This window comes from Fundulus heteroclitus, chromosome 5, assembly GCF_011125445.2.
Source record: "Fundulus heteroclitus isolate FHET01 chromosome 5, MU-UCD_Fhet_4.1, whole genome shotgun sequence".
Lineage (NCBI taxonomy): Eukaryota > Metazoa > Chordata > Actinopteri > Cyprinodontiformes > Fundulidae > Fundulus > Fundulus heteroclitus.
In genome coordinates, this window is record NC_046365.1 from 18,401,939 (window position 1) to 18,427,664 (window position 25,726).

General features: G+C 41.8%; 1 protein-coding gene across 20 annotated transcripts in view; it reads right to left on the reverse strand.

The window, feature by feature from the left end:
- rims1b (regulating synaptic membrane exocytosis 1b) overlaps positions 1–25,726 on the reverse strand; it is a 99,370-nt gene extending 73,644 nt beyond the window's left edge. For 17 of the 20 annotated variants that reach the window (XM_036137056.1, XM_021313057.2, XM_036137055.1 and 14 more), the window contains exon 1: positions 24,949–25,723. In XM_036137056.1, coding sequence (XP_035992949.1) covers positions 24,949–25,115 — 167 coding nt within the window. In that variant the 5' untranslated portion in view covers positions 25,116–25,723. Of the gene's footprint in view, positions 1–24,948 lie in introns of all 20 variants that reach the window. The other 3 variants (XM_036137073.1, XM_036137071.1, XM_036137069.1) reach the window with 2 other exon arrangements.

Consider the following 25,726-nt stretch of genomic DNA (forward strand, 5'->3'; position numbering starts at 1 on the left):
TAATATTCTGAGCTCAAACAGAAACAGGGGGTGTAAATTCTAACTACCACCCTGTCTCCTTAAAGATGCAGATGCTTTGACCAGGCTCCAATTTAACCCATAGATAACTAACGGGTTTTGGAAAAACCCACAGACGTACCTCAGAATGAAAAACAACATGACACAGCAGGGACGTCATACAGCTGACCTCTGACCCCCAAAAGCACACATATCCTGCCAATCGGAGGCCAGGGGGCTGAGCCAGGTCCGGGCGCCATGGGAACAGCTGTCAGAAACACGGGGCGCATGGTCTGTTATCATGGCAACGCAGTGGCGTCAGGCACCACGTGTCGGCGGGTGTTAGTACGCCAGATTTTCTGGCATTTCCACACATTCAGCAGAGATTCAGTGTTAAGGAGCCACAAGGCAGCTTGGGTATTAAAAATAAACCTGCAGTCCTCCTGGACACGACATGCTCATCCTGTTAGACTTCAGGGTTTTCAGTAGCAGCTCGCATAGACACATTTTAGCAAGGAAGGAATCTCAGATGCAATCTTTGTACTCAATATACTTCCTTTAACTCCTGACACACATATTTGAATTGTTAACACTAAAATAGAGTGAAACGGGCATTAAACAGGAGCTATGAAGACAATGGACTGATTAACAGAGCTTTTTTGCTAAGAGACTGAGTCAAAGCAGTTCAGTTGTGTAACGAAATTCAGAATAAAAGACAACGTGTGTGTTTGGACTGCATTAGGCTGCGGAGGTGAAACTTCATCGAGCAGCTTTTTTAGGCATGAGTGTGTTTTGAAGAATGCCTCGCACAAGGGATTTGATGGGGTTGAATCACAGAAATCCGAGCTAGTCCTTCTCTAGTCATGACTCCATATTGCTCAGTTCTGTATTACAAAGATGTCCCATCAGGTAAGGACAAGCTCTTGGTGTTCACTCAGCTGTGTGTTTATTGATTACATGCCTGAGCCATCTGCCGCCCCGGGGGTCAGATGTGGTGCCTGGGAACACAGGAAGGGACAGAGTACCACACTGTTTCAGTCGAGTCATGAGATTTCCAGGTGCCTTGTGTAAAGCAGCACCAATCCTTTCTTGACATACAGTACGCTAAATGCTTGTTTCCTTCCCAAGTTCACAAATATAGTCACATATGTAGTCATTTAATTCCAATACAAAAGACCAAATCTCAGGATATATGCATTCAAGTTTAGTGTTTTCTCAGTTCTGCCTTTTAAAGTACATAATTTAAGTATTAAAGTCCTAAAATACAGCGCTGCCACGTTAGAGATTTACTCTTGAATCTCAAGCAAATCAGCATAAACAACCTGAGTAAATACTGTTTGGTTTTGGAAATGATGATTTTTGTTATGGGGGCACATGCCTCCTAGCATTAATAACTAATTGTCTCATATTTGTTGATGGAAAAAACAGTTGATGTGTGTATGTAAAAATTAGTAATCAGTCTTTTACATTCCTGTGGAACAACTGTCTCTACTCTTTGTTGCATAATTAGTCGCTTTTCCATTAAAAGCCCCAGGCTTTGGTTTCCCAGAGTAAAGGGTTTTCGTGTTTCCATCTGCCAGAGGCAATTTATGTAAAACAGCCCCAATGACGTATGGGACATTGTGAGGAAAAACTGTGGTACCACTCCAGTCCATTGGGCGGCGGCAAGAAGACAGGCAAATGTAGAGAAGTTGTATCCATGTCCTGCCACTCATCCAGACTCTGGAGAACCAGGAGGGCAACGCGCAACTGATGGTGTTACATCTCCTTAGCCCCTTTTACACCACCCACCACCACCCCCATGCTGGGACCGCAGTTGTGCGTGTGGGTGGTTTTTTTTGTGTGTGGGGGGATAGACGAGACTGCTCTTCAGAGCTTAACTTATTCCTCAGCTATGGCTGGAACGACGAGGACAATTTTTAAGTAAGTTATCGTGGACTTTTGATCACAGCAAAACAATTTTCTATTGGTTAAACTAGGTTAAATGCGCTGAGAAGGTCTCCTCCTCCTCTGCCACAGAAAGCGTGCTCTCACACAAAAACACACACTCTCTCTCTGTGTGACGAAAACAGTTTCTAATTAACTCAAAATGGTGAAAACATCCAGCCAACATTTTCACGCTTGACATCTGTCTTGTGCAGATATTCCCCAGTAATGCTTTATGGTGACTTTTCAGCCGCGATAAACAGATTAGGTCTGCAGGAAGTCACAGACCGTCTGGCCGACTACACGACGCAGCAGCGGGGGTTAACATTGTGATATTCCCGGCGATGTCAGCCTGTCAGCGGTTTCTTGCTGCATGCAGCCCCGCCCCCTCAACAAGCCCCGGGAAAGCAGAGCAAAGTACAGGGTTGCTTGAGGAACCAAAGCCCCAGGAAAGTGAAATTAGCTGGGTAAATGTGTTTGGAAACCCTACCCGGGAATTCTCACAGCAGGGCCCAAATGCAGGGAGGAGATAGAAGACAGACGGGTAGAAATTAACAGCAAGTTTGAAAGCTTACAAAAACTAAAGGGGAGGGGTCCGAAAAAATACATAACAAGAGCATCACAAGAAAAAAAGCTAGTAGGAGTAACAGGGAGATCTGACCAACAGAGAGATCTTTAAGATGGAGAGTTGATAACTGAACGAGGAGCAGGAGGTTGATTAGAAAGTGGTTGCAGCTGTGAAGGAAGGTAAGTAACTGAAGTTGAACTGAGGAAATGGAGCAAATGGCTGTGGTTAGAACACGTGGAACGGGGGAGCAGAATATTCTTCTTCTGTGTATTCTGAAACCTTTATACCAGCATTAGCTCCTCCTGCTGTTTGAGCTACAGTAGCTGATCTGTTGAAGTGGACCGCATGGGTAAGCCTTTCCTCCCCACATGCATAAACGAGCCTTGACCATATCGATGGGTCACCACTGTTTCTTTCATGGACCCATTTGACAGGAACTGATCACTGCAGACTGGGAAAACACAACAAGAGCTGCAGATGTTCTGATCCAGTCACCTAGCCATAACAATTTGGCCTTTTTCAAACTAGCTCAATACCTTATGCTTGCTGCAACCAAGAGGCACAATATAAATAGGCTACAACACAGAGACACCACTTAAAGACACTAATAAAAATGCTAAATAAAATGTTGCAGCAATAACCTAATAATAACAATACTGCGTTGCATGCAAAATATACTGTGTTTGCTATCCAAATGCTTATTTTTACGCTGATGAAGATTAGGCATGCCAGAAGCTTGAAGTGGCTTGTCATTAATTCAGCTAATAAATACTTGTCCACTTGGGATCCCTCATATGCCCCCTTTCCATTAGGACCACCTGGGGGTGTTTTGGTTCGGTTCGTGTCACATTTTAGGCATTTCCATTGGTTATGGTTACGTGTAGCCGTTACTATTTTTAGTCCCTGCTTGGATGTGGTTCCAAGAACAGGAAATCGACCCATAGTAGCAACATCGGAAGGCTGTCGGTTTCTGATTGGCTAGGGGGTGGAGTCACTGTTTGCGTAACAAAAGTGACTACAAAACATGAGTCAAACCCGCCATTTTTCAAAGCTAGCTACTGGTTGAATGAAGATGAAAGCTCCTAAATCAGTACCGTAGGCCAATGCAGAGGTGCCCAAAAATCTATTTTAAACGTTTCATCACACAGAAAGGCGATGTCTCACAGGCGAAGTGTCACTTTGGACTGTGCATACAGCATTAAACTGTAAAAATTCTCATATCCTCTCCGAATTGTTGTGTATGAAAAAACTATATGATGGTATTACATCATATAGTGATGCATACAGATTACACATATACAAAAACAGATTTCACTTCTTCCTGTTCAGAAGACTGATTTTAAGACTGGTTTTTAGAAAGCCCAACTGAGTGATGGCAAGGTTAAAAGTGTCAGGTGGGTAATAACATAAGATAAAAATATATTTTGTTCAGCAAAAGCTTGGAGGGTACTCATAGATGTTTTATTTTTTTCTTACAGCAGACTGACTTACACTGCAATTACAGAGTTTTCATTAGAGAAATCTTGTCACCTTATAGTAAAATGTTTTGTAACATCAAACTCTAGTAACTACCAGAAGTAATAATGGCTTCAGGGGTGTTTAAATGGTTTGTCAAGCTTTCATTAGAGTTATAGATCTGGTAGAGCATTTGAGAAGACATGTTTTGACCAATGTTTGGCAGGTCCTGCACTTAAAATGTCTGTATTATCCATTCAAAATGTAGTAAAACTAAAAAAAAGAAAAAAAACCCTTTTTCTTTTAATAAATAAACATGCCAATTAATTGCATATCCTTTGAAGATCATTTAAAAATCTGAGATTCAGAAAATTAGATAAGGGGGAGGTATGGCTTCAGAACAAAATCAAAGATTTGGAATGGCCAAACCAGAATTAAGAACTAAATCTGACAGAAAATCTCTGGGTTAACCTTAATGTCCACAAAAGATTGCCTCAGAATCAGAGCAATATGGAGAACCTTTGCAAGGATATTGTGGGAAAATATTGCCGAATTATGGTGTGATATAGTAATGGACCCCTACAAAGACAGACTGTTGAAATGGACTCAAAAGATACTTTGAATTGTCCCTATTTTAAACATCTTATTCCATTAGCAAATAGTCTTATTTACCTGCTCAAATCAAAGAAAAATACACTGATTTCAAGAAAATTTCACTTACTTTTAGTTCCCTTTTTGCAGTGTATCAGTTCAAGAACATGCGCATTAATGAAAAGCAGCGTGTTTTGCTTTTCTTTTCTTTTTTTTAGCTTTGTTTATTTTTCAGTTGAATTCTACGGAATATATGTCAATGACTCGGCAAACGTATCCTGTTGTAAAAGTCAAATGTGATTTAGTGTCTAAGACTGTTTTGGCTCTGCGGTGCATGTTGCCTGTGGGAGGGAGCCAAACAGATGTAGAAAACCCACACGCAGGACTGACTAACACCATTGCAGAGCAGATCTAGGACCACTGTGCCACAGTGCTGAAGGGGAAGGTGAGTGTAAATCTAGTGTTAGCATGTGGCTGCGGTCTGAGTGGTGTGAAGTGAATAACAGACCAGCAGGGACACAGAGCCAGATGTTGGTTAGCCCAGCTGTGTCCCTGTCAACACCAGTGTGTACCCACACACACACACACACACACACACAAACACACACGCAACAATAAAGTTGACGTATATGTGTGTCTGACCAGGCCTCAGGCACCAAGCGCCATCAGGCCCAGCAGCACTGCTTCCCTCTTACGTCCTCTCTTGTTCTCGCCATCGTTTCATTCCCTTTCCCAACTGACTTCACCAGTCATTGGTGTTGAGTTGTTAATTAGCACCGCTAATAATACACTGCCAAACGGTGGGGAGGGGAAGCAGCTTGTGTGGCAATACTATTTCTGTCGGATCAGCTGATTGCCAGTGACGCCTCGCAGACGACTCTCTGTCGGAAGAGTTGTTAAAAAACAAGTGTTCCAACTTCTGATTTGTAGCAAACTTTCATTTTTCTCAACTGGAAAATAAAGCTGATGGGTAAATATGATTTACTTATTGCACTGAATAGCAATTGAAAGTTGGTAATGTGATTGTGCAACACGTGGTCATCGGGAACTGGTGCAGATTTAGGTGCAGAAAGCCTTCTGAATCCTTTGTTTCACTTGAAATATGTAAAACAGTTGGGTGTTGATCAATCTTTTGCCTGGAAACGATTCTCTACGGTGGCCCAGAGGTGTCACCACTAATACAAAAGCCGTAATTCTCATATCCACACCACCGATTACTCAAATGCAGACCCATCCACTGTCTGTTGCTAAATACAACGATAACGTTGCTAAACTGGCAACATCACTCCTCAAACCTGATTTTTCAACAAAACGTCAAGTGGTACAGTCTGTAACTCTAGTGTAACATAAACAAATGTTTATTTGAGTGAAAATGCTTCTCCGTGCTGTGGTTTCAAGAACAAAACACCTATCTTGTATTGTGTCTTAGATCTAAGATAGTGAGGTTAAAAATCAGTACAAATGCCTTGAAATGCCACAAATTACAAAGAGTAATAATGTAACATGTAATGTAATGCTCTGTCTTCTTTAACCCCCAGTCAGTCGAGGCAGATGACCGTTCACACTGAGCCCGGTTCTGCTGGAGGTTTTCCTCCCTGTTAAAGGGGAGTTTTCCTCTCCACTGTCGCTTCATGCATACTCAGTATGAGGGATTGCTGCAAAGCCATGGACAATGCAGATGACTCTCCCTGTGGCTCTACGCTCTTTCAGGAGGAGTGAATGCTGCTTGTCAAGACTTGATGCAATCAGCTGGGTTTCCTTAGATAGGAAACTTTTGAATTAACTGTCTGATTTAATTGAATTTGACTTTGTGAAGTGCCTTAAGATGACATGCGTTGCTATATAGAAAAAATGTTATTGAATTGAACATTACAGTAAACCATTTTCCCCAGTATTATTAAGAAAAGTCAGTAGTATTAAAAAAGGATTGGGATGAAACCAAGTAAATCCTCAATGAAATGTGTCCCTGTTTGATTATTGAATATACAGTAAAAAAAGAAAAAAGGACTTATTTCTCTTCAGTATCTGACATAGATCGGACAAAACCTTTCCTGTTTTAGGCCGATTAGGGTTACCAGCGTACCAGTAATTTCTATTTGTTCAATACCAGAGTAACGAGAGAGATTATATTTTTTTATTAACTACATACATTTCCTTAATATTTGATAGTATTGCCTTTCAAACCTTTCCTTACACAACCTTCTCACAGTGGTTTGCTGGGAAAAAAAACATTTGCCACCTCTGATGCAGTCAGATACCAAAAAAGACAGAAGACATGTTGACACATGCTGGGTGCAGGCAAGAAGAGGAGGGGAAAGCTCTGGGAGAGAGGAAGAGTGATTGAAAAAAGGTAAATGAAAGAGAGGAGAAAGCACAAGAATCAGGAAGAGGTAGTACACTAATTCCCATAAGTCTTTCTGCCTCTTAAAAGGATGGATCTACAAACTGCTGTCTGCAGGGAGGAGGTGAAAGAAGAAGAAGAAGAAGAAAGCAAAGAATGAAATAAAAGAGCAGTGTCGGAAACAAGCGTGGGCCAGAGAGCAGCAGAGGAGAGAAGCCGATGCATCCGGAGCCTCTCTAAAAATACCACTGAAGGAGAGGAGTGGATGATGGAAAGAGGCTGGAGTGACAGGAGGATGGAAGGAAGGAGAAAAAGCAGATCCATCCCTCTCAGGAAACTGACTTTGTGAAAGCAGGAGTGTTCAACTTTTACCGGAAACAAAAGAAAAGATGAAGCTGAGTACACTGTGAGAGGGGGGGGGGGGGTCATTTCACTGCTGCAAAGAAGAACATGTAAAGAACTAGAAGAAAAGAACAACAGATGGATGCTTAACCAAATGCAAATTTCTCTGTCTATTTTTTTTTTCTTTGTTTGCCTGCTCAAATGTTCCCCATGACAACTTGCTCATATTTGCCTTCCTTCACTGTCAGGAGGCTGTAACATGGTACATCCCAGTGCTAGCAGAAAGACATCACCCAGATGGACAGTGTGTATTTATCAGTAGGGCAGCCATTTCTCAAACAATCTGGTCCATCCCTCCTGAATGCAAGGGCTTTGTTTCCCAGCTGTCCTTTCATCCGGCATCCAGGTTGAACATTCACACCTCCTCAGGCTGTGTCAAGCTGGCTCGCTGGTTCAGTAAACATCTTAAAGGGACTGAAGAAGCTAATTTTGGTATCTACGTATTTTCTTACTGAGAAAAATCTGGATTTAACAGTTCAACCTTTAGTTTTTCTTAAACTCCAGAAAACCCAGTCATGAATCTGTCTGATACGACACTGTATTTCACATTTGGCTATCTTACAATCACAAACTTTGATTTATTTTACCATGTTTCTATCTGATAGACCAACATAAAGAAGTACACAATAGGAAGAAAAGGTATTCCAGGTTTTCTCAATAATTTACAAATATGTGCGGGTTGCATTTGTACTGCTCTTTGGTGCAATTACAGCTGCATTTTTTTCCCGGGGGTAAGCCTCTACCAGCATTGCACATTAAGACACAAAAACTGGACTTTGACTGGGCCATTCCAACATTCTCTCTTCTATGTATTATAAGTGTTCTAAAACATTCCATTGTAACCCTTTTCTTTAACCCTTTCTTCTAAAGCCTCTAACACGTTTTCCTCCAGGCATACGTCGTATTTTGCTCCATTTATGTACACATCAACTCCTAGTATCTCCCTGCCCCAGCTTAAGATTTGTTGTCTTAATGCCAAAAAGAGCCCGACAGATTTTACTTTCACAAGTGGAGCCTTACCGCTTTTCGCCATAGTGCTGATTTATATTTGATTTATATATGCAAAAACTTTATTAGATTTTATGCTGGGACTATTTCATGTTTAATGGACACAGAAACGGGAAGGTAGAAGAGGAAAATAGGAAAGAAACAGATGAATAAAATGCTTTAGGGGAGAAAAGGTGAAAGAGCAAAATAACATTCTCGGAGTCTGCTTCTACACCTGCAAAGACAGATATAAAATGAACAGAAAAACCAACCAATAAAGTATTATAGGTACAAACAACCAACGCCTTCATACCATCACTTACAAATATACAGTATTAAGGTCTAATGTGACTAGAGCACATCTTCCACATTATTACTTTGTCTCCCATATGGCTTGTTTCAAACAAGACTTCTTTGAGCTTTCTTTTAAAATTTGCAGTAAATGGCCCAACCCCGGCCATTTACTGCATGTCTTTCACTTCTTCCTGTTAGACTACTAATTATTAAAGGCCATTAGTGCCACACAATCATAAAAAGACAACATAATTATGTCATCTTTACAAATTTCCTGTTAACAATAACAGTAAAAATAACTAAGGTGTTTGTTATGCCTACCTTTATGTATATATATATATATATATATATATATATATATATATATATATATATATATATATATATATACTAAAAACAAAGCTATCCTGTTTATAGAGCGTAGCTGTAGAATGATGGAGGTTTTCTCTCATAGCTGTGGACTGCAGCAGCTGCTCCCTCAGACGGTGCTCGGCTGTTGATAACTCTTTTATTGATGTTGTGATGTACAGATGAAGCAAAGTGCTTTTTTGGCATGAGCCCTTCATCGTATGAGTGTATGTCTCCCTTTCGTCTTCTCCTCATGCGTTTATGTTTCCTCTCCTCTCCATTTATATCCCGTCTTGCCCTCTTTCCATTACCTTTCCTTGAACAACCCGTTCTTCCACGTCACAGCTCACAGTTTATCTATTTTCCATGCTCCTTTTTTTCCTGCTTTACATTAAGATACACCAACAAATAGAAATCACTCGTAATTTTAGTAACATAACCCACTAGCCTTCTAACCTCCAACAGTCTGCTTTTTTCAATGATGTTAAATCTTTAATTATCTATTTACTTTGATCAGCATGTAGTCAGTTATATTCTCTATAGGATTACAAGGGGGGGGGCTATTTCAAGGGGGATAATGCAGACTATGAGAATTCCTTTTTTCTCAGTCATTTTTAATTATTATTCTAAACATTAGGCACCAAGGAGATGAGATATGTCTATGTAATTTGCAGTTTATTAACAAATATAAAACTAAATCTAATACAAAACTTAGCATGTGTTACTTGCAACTTATATTGTTTCATCCTTTCCACAGTGTTCCCCGTATTATGCTCTTGTGTTTTAAAAATGTAGAATTAAGTCCTGTGTCCAAATCTTAGTCTTGTTATTAATCTTTCCTCCTTCCTGCTCCTTTTTTCCAGCTCTCATTTCTTCTGCGGCTTTTTTGATCCAATCAAACCATCTTCCCTTTCTCCCAACTATCTCATCTTTTCTGCCATTCTTTCTTCAGTTTTTGATGTCTGATACCACTCACTGATTCACTTATATTTGGTGTAAAGTTCCTCATCTTGTTAGGCGAAATGCAACCCTCTGTGCTACATAGCGCCATCTACTGTACAGGAGTGACCTGGTTCTGTGATATTTCAATTATGGGGGTGGGGGTATCTCTACCTCCTCTCCTGCTCGTTAAACATGTATATTTCAACAAACGTTACACTTACAGATCCCTCTAAATTTAATGGGACCCTTATTAAAGATAAATATTGTTATGGGGACCTGATCACAAGAGGACACTCTTTGATGTAATTCTTTAACAAAGAACCTCGGAGAGTGTTCTTTACCTTGTTTAACATAATCCTAGCTGCTCTTAGGGGCAAAATAGACGTTGGTTCTAATCCAGCATTAGTCGTCACATTTGCAATTTTTTAAAACATTGCAATTATTGCTTTGGCTCGATTTATGAACAAACTGCTTTCTTCTTATAGCAAGTTCCTAGATTATAAAGTTTGACGCACATGCATCAAACAGCTACACCCAAAAATATTCATACTGCTGGTAGATGTAGGTTTAAGGCAAGAGTCCCCTAGTCCAGTCCTCGGTAGCCACTATCTTGTTACTTTTAAATGGATCCTTTTTCTAAGCATCCAAATCCGATGGCTGAATTCCATCTCCAGCCTGAAAATGAGCCGCTAGTCTGATTCAAGCGTGTCAGAGAAGGGATGCATCTAAAAGTTGCTGGATAGTAGCTCTTTAGTGGTTGGACTTCAGCACCACTGATTTAAGGTAACCTTTTATTTATTAATTGATTTATTTTCTTTATTTATCTATTAACAGCCATTTTCTTCTGACTGGAAGTAATAATAACCTACTTGAACCTGTTGAGGGAACTGAAGGGTGAGGTAATGGCAAGGCGGCTGAAGATGAGTCCTCAAAATACCAGTGGGAACTTGTAAAATTCTGCTCAGCTATTAAAAGAAGGGCTTGATTTACACTGATTACTGAGAACAATATGAAATTTTTTTGACGTGTCATTTTTAAATTAGAATGTAAATAGAAACATAAACCGTTTCTTCATAACACACATATTTTTTGTCTTATTTGGAAAGTTGCCTGTCTCAATTCCGTTTAGAAGCAAACTTCTTGGTAGAATGAAGATTATTTCAAACCTGTGGCTTAGCTGTACTTGAATGGCATGCTCTTACACCCAGGAAGCAGGAAGTCATTCATCACACAATTTAAAAATTGTTTTGGGAAACTGGTTTAAAAAGTTAAGGAAATTTAAGTTTAGTTCTTTTCATTTTATAGGAAATGTTAAAGCACTTTCCTTCACATTTTTTTTATATTTTCTACATAACTTTATACAAATTTTAAAACTGATTTTGTTTAACAGCCTGTATTTTTCCTCCACTAAAGAAACATACTCAAACTGACATATGGATTTTTTTCTATTACAATACGAGATTATTTCTTTAGGCTGTCACACATCTTTACCAGGGATGCCAGTGCTTGTGGAGGATGCTGCACATATTTGCACAGTAAACATGAAAAAGCTCAAAGTGAAGTTTATTTGATTGGAACAAATCTTTTTAGAAGCTCCTTGAATTGAACCTAAACACTTGTTTAGGACCAGAGTGCATGTGTGTTTTGTCAGGTTGTGTCAAAATAATCCCAAATAAAAAGTGTATCTTGTTTAGATTTTTGAATGCAGATTATATTTTTTTATTCTTCGGTTAGTCAAATCAATAAAAAAAGACAAAAGTTAAAGCTTGGGTGAAAACTGGCATCAAGATAAGCACCAACTTGCAAAAATGTCTGCAGACAAAAGGCTCCCAGTCGGCCTTCAAGGTTTTTATGGCCACAATAACATTGTCAAATAAAGCATTATGACGTTATTTTGTGCAAATCTGACGCCTTTATTTGAAATGGAGCTAGAAAGCTCCCTGATGAACACTTTGTTTTTGTTTCTTTTCTTTTTTACAGTTATCGTCCAGTGAAATTTTACAGCTTGTACTCGGTGCCATCAGACAAACAATTCATGGCCTTAAAACAGACTAAAGATCTACGTCGTCCCTTCCTCCATTAATCACCTAGCTCAATGAGGACACTTTGATTTTAACTGCATCCTTTAGTCTTCATCTATTTGTGAGAGACCATGCATTTTTAGAAATGTTATATTGTTATAACTGTCTAATTGTTAAAATATTATTTTTATTATTGCCTTTTGTCTCTTTTGTTTTTGGCTGCGGTATAATGAGAAAATATCACTTTGGGTAGCAGATCCCAGACAGCACTTTGAACAAATGCTTATAATATAATCTCACCGTTTCCTCTCAGCGCTAACGCAGGTTGACGTCGGAAGGGGAAACAGATGTAAAGAGCCTCGCGAGCCCAAGCAGAATGCACTTGCATTAAACTTGCTCGCTAAGAAAAAAGGTTACTGCCTCGGTCTCGCCCAGCCAGGCACTATGAAACACCGCATCATTCTGTCGTCTGTAAGGGGGAGAGGTCATACCTGCTGTATGTCACATTTTGTTCTCCTTGCCGTCGTAGCTGCTGATTAACCAGATCTCGAGTCAGTGCAGCTGAATCAACACACAAACACATGGCTGCTTCCCAAATAAAGAAATAACCCCATACGGCTCTCAGGAAACATTCTGTGGATTACTTGTTTAAATATGCTTTATGTCTATTTTATTTATTTATTACATTCGATTTGTGCAAGGGGGCAGTTTGGAAAATAAGCAATATATGCAGTGTTGTGTTTCAGTCTGAACGGTGAAAGGCTAAAGTTTATTCTTACAGCTTTATGGGATTTTTTTTAATTCAAAACCTCACAGTAAATCATTTATAGCACCACCTTTCTTTGCAATTGCAGTAAATGTTTTGGATAATGTCTTTAACAATTATGGACATCAAAAGACTGAATTGTTTTTGTAAAATTTCTCCAGCTATACTTCAATTTCAGGTCTTGTCCCAAATTTCCTTTTAGACTTTAGCCAGACCATTCTAGCACATGAATGTGCTTTGAGCTAAATAATTGCCTTCAAGCTCTGATTGCATATCTTTGGTCGTTGTAGTGGTGGAAGGTGAACCTATATGGAAGGATGACAAAGAGAATCAAATACATCATTTCACAGGATAAAAATTCAGTGTTGTAAATTCAATGTCTAAAAAAAGTCTGATTCTAACGAGACTGTAAATCTTCCATAAACCTCCAACTCAGTCATAAATCTTCTGCATTCTCTAGCAGGCTTTCTTCCAGGGTTACGGTGGGTTTAGCCCAATCCATCTTCCCATCAACTCTAACCAGCATCCCTGTTTCTGCTGAAGAAAAGCATCCCCACCGCATGAAGCCGCTGCTACCACTATAATTCACCATGGGGATGATGAGCTTAAGGAGATGAGCAGTATTTGTTTTTTTAAAACACCTAGCATTTACCATGAAGACCAGAAAATTTTATTTTGGTCACATCTGACCAGAGCTCCTTCATCCCCATGTTTGCTCTATCCCATAGGTGGCTTGTGCCGGACTGCAAACTGGGCTCCTTATGGCTTCCTTTCAAAAATACCTTCCATCTTTACACTGTTCCACAAAGGTCAGACATAGGACCAAACCTGAGCTGTGGATCTCAGCTGCTCCTCTGGATGATCATGTTGTAGTAGTAACCACGTGTCACTTTCACTCCATATCACAGTCATTCCAAAGTAATTGCAAAATAATAGAAGAGTGCGCTTCTAACATGACTAAGAGTGAAAAATTCAAGCACAATGAACCCTAGAGTTTTGTTAAATAGACAGTTTGAGGCTTTGAAAGCCTCATACTCTCTGCAGCTGTTTTAACAGCAAGCGAGAACCTGGCTGCAAACCAACAGCACAACCTGCCCACTACCAGCTTGTTATGCGGCACAAGAAGACAGCAAAGCAATCTGCCACAGTTTGTGCTTCACTTCATCTAAAACAGACTGAGGCACAGAGGCTCAGTGCATACGAAGACATATCCTGTATGGGTTTTTTATCTTAATATGTGCCAAAAAAGACTACTAGAGCTTTTTTTCTTTCTGAGTGGGCGTGTGAGGTAAGACTAACTGTTCACAAGATAACTCACTCTGATGTATCTGACTAGAACTCAGTTCTGGGTCAAATAGGTAAATAAGAAGCTAGAACAAAAAAGATCCAGATCATCAACAGCGGCCTGTGAACTGAATACCTAAATATTTCAGGAACTGCTTCCATGTGAGCGCTATTTTCAGCACTGATCTATAATTCAACATTAGTGTTTTTCTCCCTGAAAAAAAGAAACTGCAAATTATGCTGTAAAATCTTTATTTAATCTTCACAAAAAAAAAACTGTAGTTTTGTTTGTTTTGTTGTTGTTTTGCTACATCTATCCAGTGACTTTTACTCAAAAGCAGATGTTGTGGCACCCAAATCTGCCTTTTATTTAATTTATTTATTAAAAGTCAAAAAGTTTGACCCACATCCTGGTCTCTTGGTTTTGTTTCTATTGTTTTCAGCCTAAAATATTTTACAAACTGGAGGCCTTACTTTTCCTAAGGCAAATGTGCAAAACCATTTTAGTTTTTGATCTACAACGATTTACATATCAATTTCCAACAACAAAATATGACAATTTAATTTTGTTTAATTAAAATATAGCATGCTTTGTTCATTGTTGAGCAGGTAAAAAAATATATTTTTCACATTGTAAATTTTTAGTTCTTAAAAAAAAAAAACACAAATGCTTTTATCTTGAAGATTTGACCCATGAAACAGAAAGTTAGGACACCACTGGTCTAACAGAAGGGAGTTCATGAAGGGAGGCCTGTTGAAGAAAAGCATCTATACAGCATTATGCTCCCACCACCTTGTTTTACCATGAGGATGGTGCATTCACAGTGGTGTGCAGTATAACCCATACACACCTTGCTTTTTTCACATTTCTGTCAAGGTAAAATTACAAACTTTTAGGTATGTCACTGGGATTTTCTATAATAGATTAACACAAACATAGAGCATAACTGTGAAAAAGACAGAATAAATATAAATTTGTTTCACAGTTTTCAGATCGGGAGGATGGAGGAAAGTTCAAGGGACGTGAATACCTTTACAATGCGCTGTACTGATTGTGTGTATAAAAGGAAACTTTTAAGGGGAACACTTGTCATCAAATCACAATGTGATACCAACAATGCTGTGTTTTAAAAATGAAAAGTCAATCAGTCATTAATGATGACATTACAGCCATCTACTGGCCTGCCATTGAATTTGTTTTAGTGAAACAAAAACCTAAAGATGCTTGTAAGACAGACCACTGTGCTCTAGACACAATGTTTAAAACGCGGTTAAAGAACTGTTCCAGCATGAGGTTTAAAACAAAACAAATGCACTTTTCTGACATTGACTTACAGCTGTTCTAACATGCTCTAAGTCATTGATAAAGGTGTAAAATGGATGTTAAAAATGGCCACTGAAAGCCACAGGTACCAAACATGAAAAGCCTTTCAGCACAACTTTTCCCGGCTTTAAGGAAGACCAGAACCCGCGGCTTTTTTATGTGACCTCTTGGAAAACGGCACCTGTGTCGGGCAGCCCACATCAAAGAGGCCTTTGCTGACCTCTCCATGCACTCTTGAAGGCAGTGGCATAAAGCGAGCAGAAACCTCATCCACAAGCTCATTCTTAGAGTACCTTTTCCCTCTGTCGTACCACCACCCTAATGCTAAAAATCCTGTTAATCCAGCCCATCTGCGCCGCATATTTTGATGTCTTTTTCTCACCATCTACTGTCAAGGAGGAGTCTGCAGCGTCTAAACAATGTGCTCCTTTCAGTAAATTACGTTAGCACTGTTGTCGACATGCTAGGTCTTACGTTTATACACTGACTTACAGGAGCATTACTTCTGGTTTGTTTCCCAGTCTCTTCACTTTACCTATCACCTCTTGAACACTGAAACAGGATCAGAAAATTAAAGCATCCCCTGACTTATGTTCTTCCACCGAAATGCTTTTAGAACTAAGGAAGATGCAATGTGGAGTGTTATTATATTAATAGCTAGACAAAGACAAAGACAAAGATAGAACAGGACAGCGCTAAAAGGTTAGTAATAAACAAACAAGCAGGACAATGTCAGCATATTTCATGCACTCGCAGCACCAACTTTGAACAGATTTTTTTTTTTTCCAAACAACAATAATTTAAAATTTCTTAATTCTTTGCTCAACCTCAAGCCTGGAAACAAAATTAAAAGTATCAGCTAAGCCGAATCAAAGACCGCAGATCGCCTTAAAGATGGTAAAATTCTTTAGAACAAGTGACAAATGTGGCAGAGGACCGAAACATCACTGGCTAAAATGATCCAAGATCTTCAAGCTGAAAACCTTTGTAGAATATTGGATTTCTGCTGTTCATCTGTTTTTAAAAGTAGCATTGCTATAGAAAAGAGAAATGAGTGGTGCTCTTCTGATAACTGAGTTGTGCCTCCTGAGCAAAATTTACATTAAAGACACAGAAAGGCAGTTTTCCATGTAGACAGACCTAAATGTTGGAAAGTGAAACGTGAAAACAAATCCAGAGAAAGACTTCCAGTGATGTCTGAATGGAGTTGAAGCAGGTATTGGGTTGATTAAAAAGGTTAACAAGGCCAGAATTTAAAAGCCTTTGATTAGGCTAAATTGAGACAGGACATATGCGTTCAAGAGCTCATATTTTCAGCATCATTCTTGGCTAAATACAATCAAGGACTAGGCAGGACAACCCGTGGCTGAAGTGTCTGGAGGAATGAGTGTTTTTTTTTTTTTGCATGTATTTTATTTTATTTGCCAGCATAGAAATATGCAAATATACTCATATACAACTGACTGACAGCTCTCGGACTGCATCGGAGCAGTTCCTCTAGATTCTACATATTGTCTAAGGATACTTTACCTGGCATCATGTGAAAATTTATTTGGTTTTAAAATTAGGCTTTCTAAAATTCTAGTATATCATAGAACTAAAAGTTAGCCCAAACTTTCCATAATATGCCAACTTTCTACTGGCATATATTGAACGTCCCTTGCTATGCCCATTTGTTTTTTGTGGGTTTTTGTAGGTTTTTTTGGGAGACCTGGTACAGTTAAGGAAAGCTCAGGTGTTGCTTTCTCACCACATGTAGCAGGTGTTCCAGATTAGGCTGTTTGCTCAAAGCAGACCCAGATAGAAGTCGTGTATCACTTTAACCTTATAGGTGTCATGTGCTCCGGTCTCAGACAGCTCCACACAGACTGGACCCGGCTGGCAGGTGGACACTGGATGTTCTTTACAAATATGTACTGGAGCCTAAAAATGTTTATATATATATTTTACCTTTACGTTTCATGGAAATTAATTATGAAAAATAAAGCATTATCTATTTTAACTTTGTCCAAGTATGTATTCATAATACTGAATAACCAAAGCAATGAAGGATGGTACTGTGCCTGCTATTTAAGATCTCAACAGACACATTAACACAGATATTTATAAATATCCGTCCGTCCGTCCGTTGTCTTCCGCTTATCCGGGGTCGGGTCGCGGGGGTAGCAGCTTCAGTAGGGAGGCCCAGACGTCCCTCTCCCCAGCCACTTGGGCCAGCTCCTCAGGAGGAATCCCAAGGCGTTCCCAGGCCAGCCGGGAGACATAGTCCCTCCAGCGTGTCCTGGGTCTTCCCCTGGGTCTCCTCCCGGTGGGACGTGCCCGGAACACCTCTCCAGGGAGGCGTCCAGGAGGCATCCTGACCAGATGCCCGAGCCACCTCAACTGGCTCCTCTCGACGTGGAGGAGCAGCGGCTCTACTCTGAGTCCTCCCCGGATGACTGAGCTCCTCACCCTATCTCTAAGGGAGAGCCCAGACACACTACGGAGAAAACTCATTTCAGCCGCTTGTATCCGGGATCTCGTTCTTTCGGTCACGACCCAAAGCTCGTGACCATAGATGAGGGTAGGAACGTAGATCGACCGGTAAATCGAGAGCTTCGCCTTTTGGCTCAGCTCTCTCTTCACCACAACGGATCGGTACAGCGCCCGCTTCACAGCAGACGCTGCACCAATCCGCCTGTCGATCTCCCGCTCCATCTTCCCCTCATTCGTGAACAAGACCCCAAGATACTTGAACTCCTCCACTAGGGGCAGGACATCCTCCCCAACCCGGAGAAGGCACTCTACCCTTTTCCGGTTCAAGACCATGGTCTCGGATTTGGAGGCACTGATCTTCATCCCGGCCGCTTCGCACTCGGCTGCGAACCGCTCCAGTGAGAGCTGTAGATCACGCCCTGATGAAGCCAATAGGACCACGTCATCCGCGAATAGCAGAGACGCAATCCTAAGGCCACCAAAGCGGATCCCCTCAACACCTTGGCTGCGCCTAGAAATTCTGTCCATAAAAGTTATGAACAGAATCGGTGACAAAGGGCAGCCTTGGCGGAGTCCAACTCTCACCGGAAACGAGTCCGACTTACTGCCGGCAATGCGGACCAGACTCTGACACCGGTCGTACAGAGACCTGACAGCCCTTATTAAAGGGTCCGGTACTCCATACTCCCGGAGTACCCCCCACAGGATCCCCCGGGGGACACGGTCGAATGCCTTCTCCAGATCCACAAAGCACATGTAGACTGGTTGGGCAAACTCCCATGCCCCTTCAAGAATCCTGCTGAGGGTGTAGAGCTGGTCCAGTGTTCCACGGCCAGGACGAAAACCACACTGCTCTTCCTGAATCCGAGATTCGACTATCCGACGGACCCTCCTTTCCAGAACCCCTGAATAGACCTTACCAGGGAGGCTTAAGAGTGTGATTCCTCTGTAGTTGGAACACACCCTCCGGTCCCCCTTTTTAAATAGGGGGACCACCACCCCAGTCTGCCAATCCAGGGGAACTGCCCCCGATGTCCACGCAATGTTGCAGAGCCGCGTTAACCAACACAGCCCCACAACATCCAGAGCCTTAAGGTACTCAGGGCGAATCTCATCCACCCCCGGAGCCTTGCCACCGAGGAGCTTTTTAACAACCTCGGCAACCTCAGCACCAGAGATGGGAGAACCCGACCCAGAGTCCTCAGGCTCTGCTTCCTCAATGGAAGACGTGTTGGTGGGATTAAGGAGGTCTTCGAAGTATTCCGCCCACCGACACACGACGTCCCGAGTCGAGGTCAGCAGCACACCACCCCCACTGTAAACAGTGTTGGTACTGCACTGCTTCCCCCTCCTGAGACGCCGGATGGTGGACCAGAATCGCTTCGAAGCCGTACGGAAGTCTTTCTCCATGGCCTCTCCGAACTCTTCCCACGCCCGAGTTTTTGCCTCGGCGACCAGCCGAGCCGCCTGCCGCTTCGACTGCCGGTACACATCAGCTGCTTCCGGAGTCCCACAGGCCAAAAAAGCCCGGTAGGACTCCTTCTTCAGCTTGACGGCTTCCCTCACCGCTGGTGTCCACCAGCGGGTTCGAGGGTTGCCGCCACGACATGCACCGACAACCTTGCGGCCACAGCTCCGACTAGCCGCCTCAGCAATAGAGGCGTGGAACATGGACCATTCAGACTCAATGTCCCCCGCCTCCCTCGGGACGTGTTTAAAGTTCTCCCGGAGGTGGGAGTTAAAGCTCCGCCTCACAGGGGACTCCGCCAGACGTTCCCAGCAAACCCTCACAGTACGTTTGGGCCTGCCCGGTCGGACCGGCTTCCTCCCCCGCCATCGGAGCCAACTCACCACCAGGTAGTGGTCGGTGGAGAGCTCCGCCCCTCTCTTCACCCGAGTGTCCAAGACATGCGGCCGCAGGTCAGATGAAACGACAACAAAGTCGATCATTGAACTGCGACCTAGGGTGTCCTGGTGCCAAGAGCACATATGGACACCCTTATGCTTGAACATGGTGTTTGTGATGGACAATCCATGACGAGCACAGAAGTCCAACAACAAAACACCACTCGGGTTCAGATCAGGTGGGCCATTCCTCCCAACCACGCCCCTCCAGGTCCCACTGTCATTGCCCACGTGAGCGTTGAAGTCCCCCAGCAAAACGAGGGAGTCCCCAGGAGGGGCACTCTCCAGTACCCCTTCCAAGGACTCCAAAAAGGGTGGGTAATCTGAACTGCTGTTTGGCGCATAAGCGCAAACAACAGTCAGAACCCGTCCCCCCACACGGATGCGGAGGGAGGCCACCCTCTCGTTCACCGGGGAAAACCCCAACGTGCAGGGGTTATAAATATCCTTTGACCTTTTATGATCTGTCATCATTGGTCATTGCTTCGTTTTTGTTAATTCATTAAGTAAACTTGAATACATATTAGCTAACAATCAAAATGTGTCACGTGGTAACAAATTGACAAGATAGAGTTTTTTCTCATTGTGAATTGTTTTTAGCAGCCAGTTTGATCGTCTTTGTTCCATCTGACATTTTAACCGCATGCTTATTGCAAGTTTACCATGTGCAAGAGTTTAATTACAAATTTCAGGATTTATCTGTCTGTAAAGTGTGAAGCTTAAAGTTTCTGTTACTAGATTTTAGATTTCACATGCAACTGTAGAACTGCTTGCAATGCTGAAAAAAATACATAATGTCCGACTAGAGATTCTCAGTTCTGAGGAAAACAATATTTAGATGACATGTATAGACAGACACAATAATGAAGAGAATATAAAGGTTTTATGTAACAAAACCAAAAAAAAACAAAAAACCTCCTGTTAAACTGAAGTAACTTTAATTGATGTACAATGCAGGAACTATTTGTGCACAGTTTTCTTTTTTGTGTCACACTTAAATGTGTCAGGTCATTAAACAAATCTAACCACCTATTTGAAAGTTGTCAATCTACTTGAAAGGTGTGAATCTTGTTACCCTGCCATTAAACTAATGTCAGGGGTAACAAGCATTTCAGAAAAAGTAAATCATGCAAAAACAGTGGTGGTAGTGGGATGATCTGGGACTGCTGCAAGATAAACTGTTGCATTGACAGAACGATGAATTCTGCTCTTCAGAAGAAAGTCCTAAAGGAGAGTTTCTGACATTCACTTCATTTCAAATCCATCAGGGTTATGTAGATGGACACCAGTAATTCCACCTTTAAATGTTCCAAAAAACAAAAGGAAAGTTTTGAACTGGCCTAGTTAAAGTTTGTTCTTAAATGCCTGGGTATAACTTTTAAACACTCCATTCATGTTTGGAAACACTCCCTGGCTCCCATCGCCAGAGCGATCCAAAAGACTCATTGCCAGTTATTGCAAATGACTTATGACAGCCTCCCAGGGTAGTAAAACCAGATATTAGATTTTTTCACATGGGGCCAGGTTGGTCTGAATAATTTTTTTCCCTCAATAAATGAAGTCTTGATCCTTAAACGGACCATTTGATTTGCTATGTTTGTCTTCATAAAATGTATTTGGTGATCTTAACCATTTAAGTGAGACAAAACAGTTGGAAGAACTCTTTTGTATCTACAGCAATCAGGTCTCTATGCTCGGGTATTTTTTTAGATTTTTCTTTTTTAGATTTATTTTAATGGAAGTTTTATTGGTTCTTACCAGTTTGTATTTATGATGTTGCAAATCTGTGTTGTGATGTATATATGTATGCATGCATGAGAATGCCTAGCTACAAAACAAATTTCTCCCACGAGGGACGATAAAGGAACTGAAACTGAAACTGAAAAAGCAAAAGAAATCTGTAAACAGCAAACCCTTTTTTGTCCAAGACACTACATGTAAGACTTATTTACAGCTTCACTATCAGCCAGATGCCGTCGATAAAAAAGCTTCGATCACCTGATCATCAGTGAGTGTAGACGGCTATAAAACAGCAGAATTTTGGATGTTTTCTGCTCTGGAGCATACAGATGTGTTGTAATACAATACCACCGATGAGAGACATCAGCAATGCGCTTAATGAAGCCTCGTTCAAGGACGTTATTAAGCCATTTTCAAAGCTGCATGTGAATACGCCACACGACTTGTGTAACAGTCAACTAATCAGTAAAAAGAGTTAGTTTTTCACACAAAGCTACCGTACATTTGGCATGATATCATCATGACATGTCTGTCTGCATACCCGTTTGGTTTATATGGTCAACAGATTTCAGTCTTTCCTTCACATTTTTCTTGCTGCTTTGAATCTCAGACCATGACATAGCATTGCTTGTTTCAGAAAATATATATGATTGTGGTGTTCTCCATCCAGTGAGATACCAGTAACTCATGTCTGGTCATGAACCATATTTTTATCTGGTTTATTATTTTTCATGATCAAACTACCACTGATTACTGTTAAAAATAATTTTTAGAAAAACTCTCATAAACCACTAAGTGATAAACTAAATCGAATTTGCCTGTAAGTGAAATATATGGTACCTTGCAATGGCTTTCATCATCCTTGAACTTTTTCTCAGTTTATTACATTAACTCCATAAACGCCATTGTATTATTTTATTGACACTTTATGTCATGGACCGACTTAGTGCATTAGCGCGAATAGGAACGAATATGATGATTTTCCATTTGTTAATTTAAAAAAACCTGTGGTGTGGTTTACTTTTGTTTTAATTTGTGCTCCTCTCTCTTTAATCTGATGCCCGTAAACATATGAAAGAAGATTCTCTGGTCAGATGAGGCCAAATTTAAACTTACTGGCCTACATACAAAACGATATATATGCAATATAAATAAAAACCGGTATGACAAATGGCCTTCAGAAGTAACACAATTAGACATCGTCCACCTATGTGTAATTTAATCTCAGTATAAATACCACTGCTCTGTGAAGACGTCAGACGGGAATACAATTGCAAATCGACCTAGATATGGTCGCCCAGCTAAACGGCCGACCGGGTAAGGAGAGTATTAATCAGAGAAGCTGTCATGGTAGCCCTTGGCAACTTTGGAGGAGCTGCAGCAATCCCAAACCCAGGTAGGAGACTCTGGTGAACAGAAAACTATTAGTTGTGCACTCCTGTTTTAGGAAACAGTGCGAAGAAAAGAACCACTGAATGGCAGAAAACCATGACAAGTCACATTTGCAGCTGGCGACAAGCCATGTGGGGCACACAGTGAACATATGAAAGAAGGTTCTCTGGTCTGATGAAGCCAAATTTAAAATTGCTCGCCTACATGCAAAACTGTATATATGGTGGAAAGCTAACACTGCACATCACCTTGAACTCATCATCGCAACTGTGAAGCAAGGTGGCAGCCTCACGCTGCTGTGGAGATAAATGCTTTCTTCAGTAGGAACAAAGAAGAATTAATGGGAGGATGTATAGCTAAATACTATAGCTATCATAAAAGAAAACCAATTAGTTGGCAAAAAGGTTTGAGACTGGGCTAGATGTTCACTGCTAGCTGGACAACAACTCTAAACAGACATCCAGAGCTACAATGGAATCGAAAATTAATATTCCCAGACTCTTGCTAGCCACTCTGGCTGAGCCTGAGCTATTGTGGGCAACAGTGTTCTCTCTCTTCATGTGCAAAGTAGGTAGGGACATGCAATCAAAGACCTGCAGCTATTTGCAGCAAAAGGTGGTTCTATAAAGTATTGACTTGGAAATGATCAATACAGAAATCTAGCATTTTAGAATTTGTATTTGTAAACAAAAAATATTGAAAACCACCATTAATCATTCACTACTTTATGTTTGTCTATGACATAAAACCCCAACAAAATAAATGCAAAGTTTGGGGTTGTAAAAAGTGGAAGAGTTCAAGAGGTTTCAATACTTTTGTGCGGTGCTGAATTGGCAGAGTCAATCAAGAGGAGCAATGAGATTCATTTAATACCAGCATCTGATTATACTGCACACTGTAGTAAACATCAGAGGATGCCTCGCAATTATCGGCAAATTTCTGTAAAAATCCCATCTGTCCCTTGTTCATGGTGCCCTGGCTCCATTAATGATTAGCCAGATGATGAAGCCATTATGAACCTGCGCCTGAGTCTCATGGAACATTAAATACATCCCTTCCTCTCAAGGGGCCCTCACAGAGCTTCCCTTTAGGCTGCAGTCAGGAAATGAAGCCAGCCATTAGAACCAGAGCAAAAACCTGAGGATGCTGCACGCCTGATAAACAGCTCTGGCAGAGACCCTCGCTGTCGGGGTGGGTTGGTGGGGATATACAAGCTGGGCTTATAGAGCAAGCTCTGCTGCCCAGGACAGCTTGAGTCAATGCAAACCCAGAATATGAGGCAGCCGGAGCACACCTAGTCCTCACAACAGAGTTCATCTGCACAGACTGTTTTTTTTTCTTTGTTTTTTGTTTTTTAGTTATTGTTTTTTTTTTTTTTTTTTCTTTTTTTTTATGTCAGACTCCATCAACTGACTGTAATCTGATCACAGCATATAGCGTTTACAAATATCATATAGTAATTTTACTCTGTAGCAGTGTGTCCGGTTCAGGCCTGCTGGCTCTTCCAACCACACCCCATCTTCATTTCTCGGAAGAAGAAATGCTCGCACAGCGCACCGACCTGCCCCTCTTAGACTAGCTAGTGGCTTAAAATGTCGTTTCACAGCGATATATATATATATATATATATATATATATATATATATATATATATATATATATATATATATATACGGTAACGCATGCCGTTCAGGCGTGCGTAAAGTGGGAAAACACCGCGGAGTTGGATGCGTAAACTGAGGGTTGGGGTGCAATCCTCCATTGATGAAAATGAATGGGTGAAAGATACACAAGCCTATGATTCATCCCTCCATCTCCCCCAGCCACCCCCCACTCCACATGACTGTCACATCCCATCCTCCCGACTGCACCTGTAACACATGCTGACCCTGATTCAGGCCATCTTCACCCACTGTGACCGTGGAGTTGATTTAGCGAAGAAGGAGAAGCTGTAAATCGGATGGTCGTTTCGGAGCTCACATCTTTAAGACGCCTGTAGAGGCGGAGAATGATGGCTGATGGCTGTACCAGGTTACGTCTTGCCTATATTTCAAAAGCTTTGCGTTCTAACTTAAAGAAAATGGTGTGTGTGTGTGTGTGTGTGTGTGTGTGTGTGTGTGTGTGTGTGTGTGTGTGTGTGTGTGTGTGTGTGTGTGTGTGTGTGTGTGTGTGTGTGTGTGTGTGTCTTACTTTAGCATGGCTTGTTCTTTCTCCTCCTCCTCCTTCTGTCGAGCCATCACTGCCATGATGATCTTCCGCTCCTCCTCGGTGAGGTGGCTGAGGTCCGGCAGATCCGGCATGGACGGCGGCACGGTGGGTGGGCAAGAGCCGCCCTGGGGCCCCACCGAGGCGGACATCTTTTCGACCACCGCCGCCCCACCTCCACCAACACCACCACCACCACCTCCTCCTGGTTCTCCTCGGCGTGTCGTTTCGGCTGACAGGTTCCCCGAGGCGCACCTCACGACATGTTCCGCGGGCGGAGCAGCAGCGGCAGCCGCGGCTTAGGCAAGCAACCACTCATGGTTGCAGGCACCTCCAGTTGTGCTTTTGTGTTGTGCTCCCTCTGGGTGTTTCCCCCACCTCCCCGCCTCTACTCCTTCAAAGCGAGCCCATCTCCGTTTTTTCTTTTCTTTTTTTTTTTTATTGTCCTCCCCTCACGTCCGCGTTTCGGATCTCTCAGTCAGACCTCCGGCGTTTCTCTTCTCCACCCCGGGCTGGTGCTTGGTCGTTGGGGCGGTAAAGGCGGAGTCCTCGGTGCTTCTCCGCTGCCTCCCTGGGAATGGATCCCTCCTTCCTCTATGGTGTTTTCTTTTTTTCTCTTTTTTGCGGAGGAGCATCTAATCATGTGAGGACCGGCTCGTCACCGTCATGATATGAAAGCTTGTAGCGTGACACGCCACGTCCCGGCGTTTTCCTATACAAGCAGCCCCCCTCCTCCCCTCCATCCCACCCCCCTCTCCCCAAA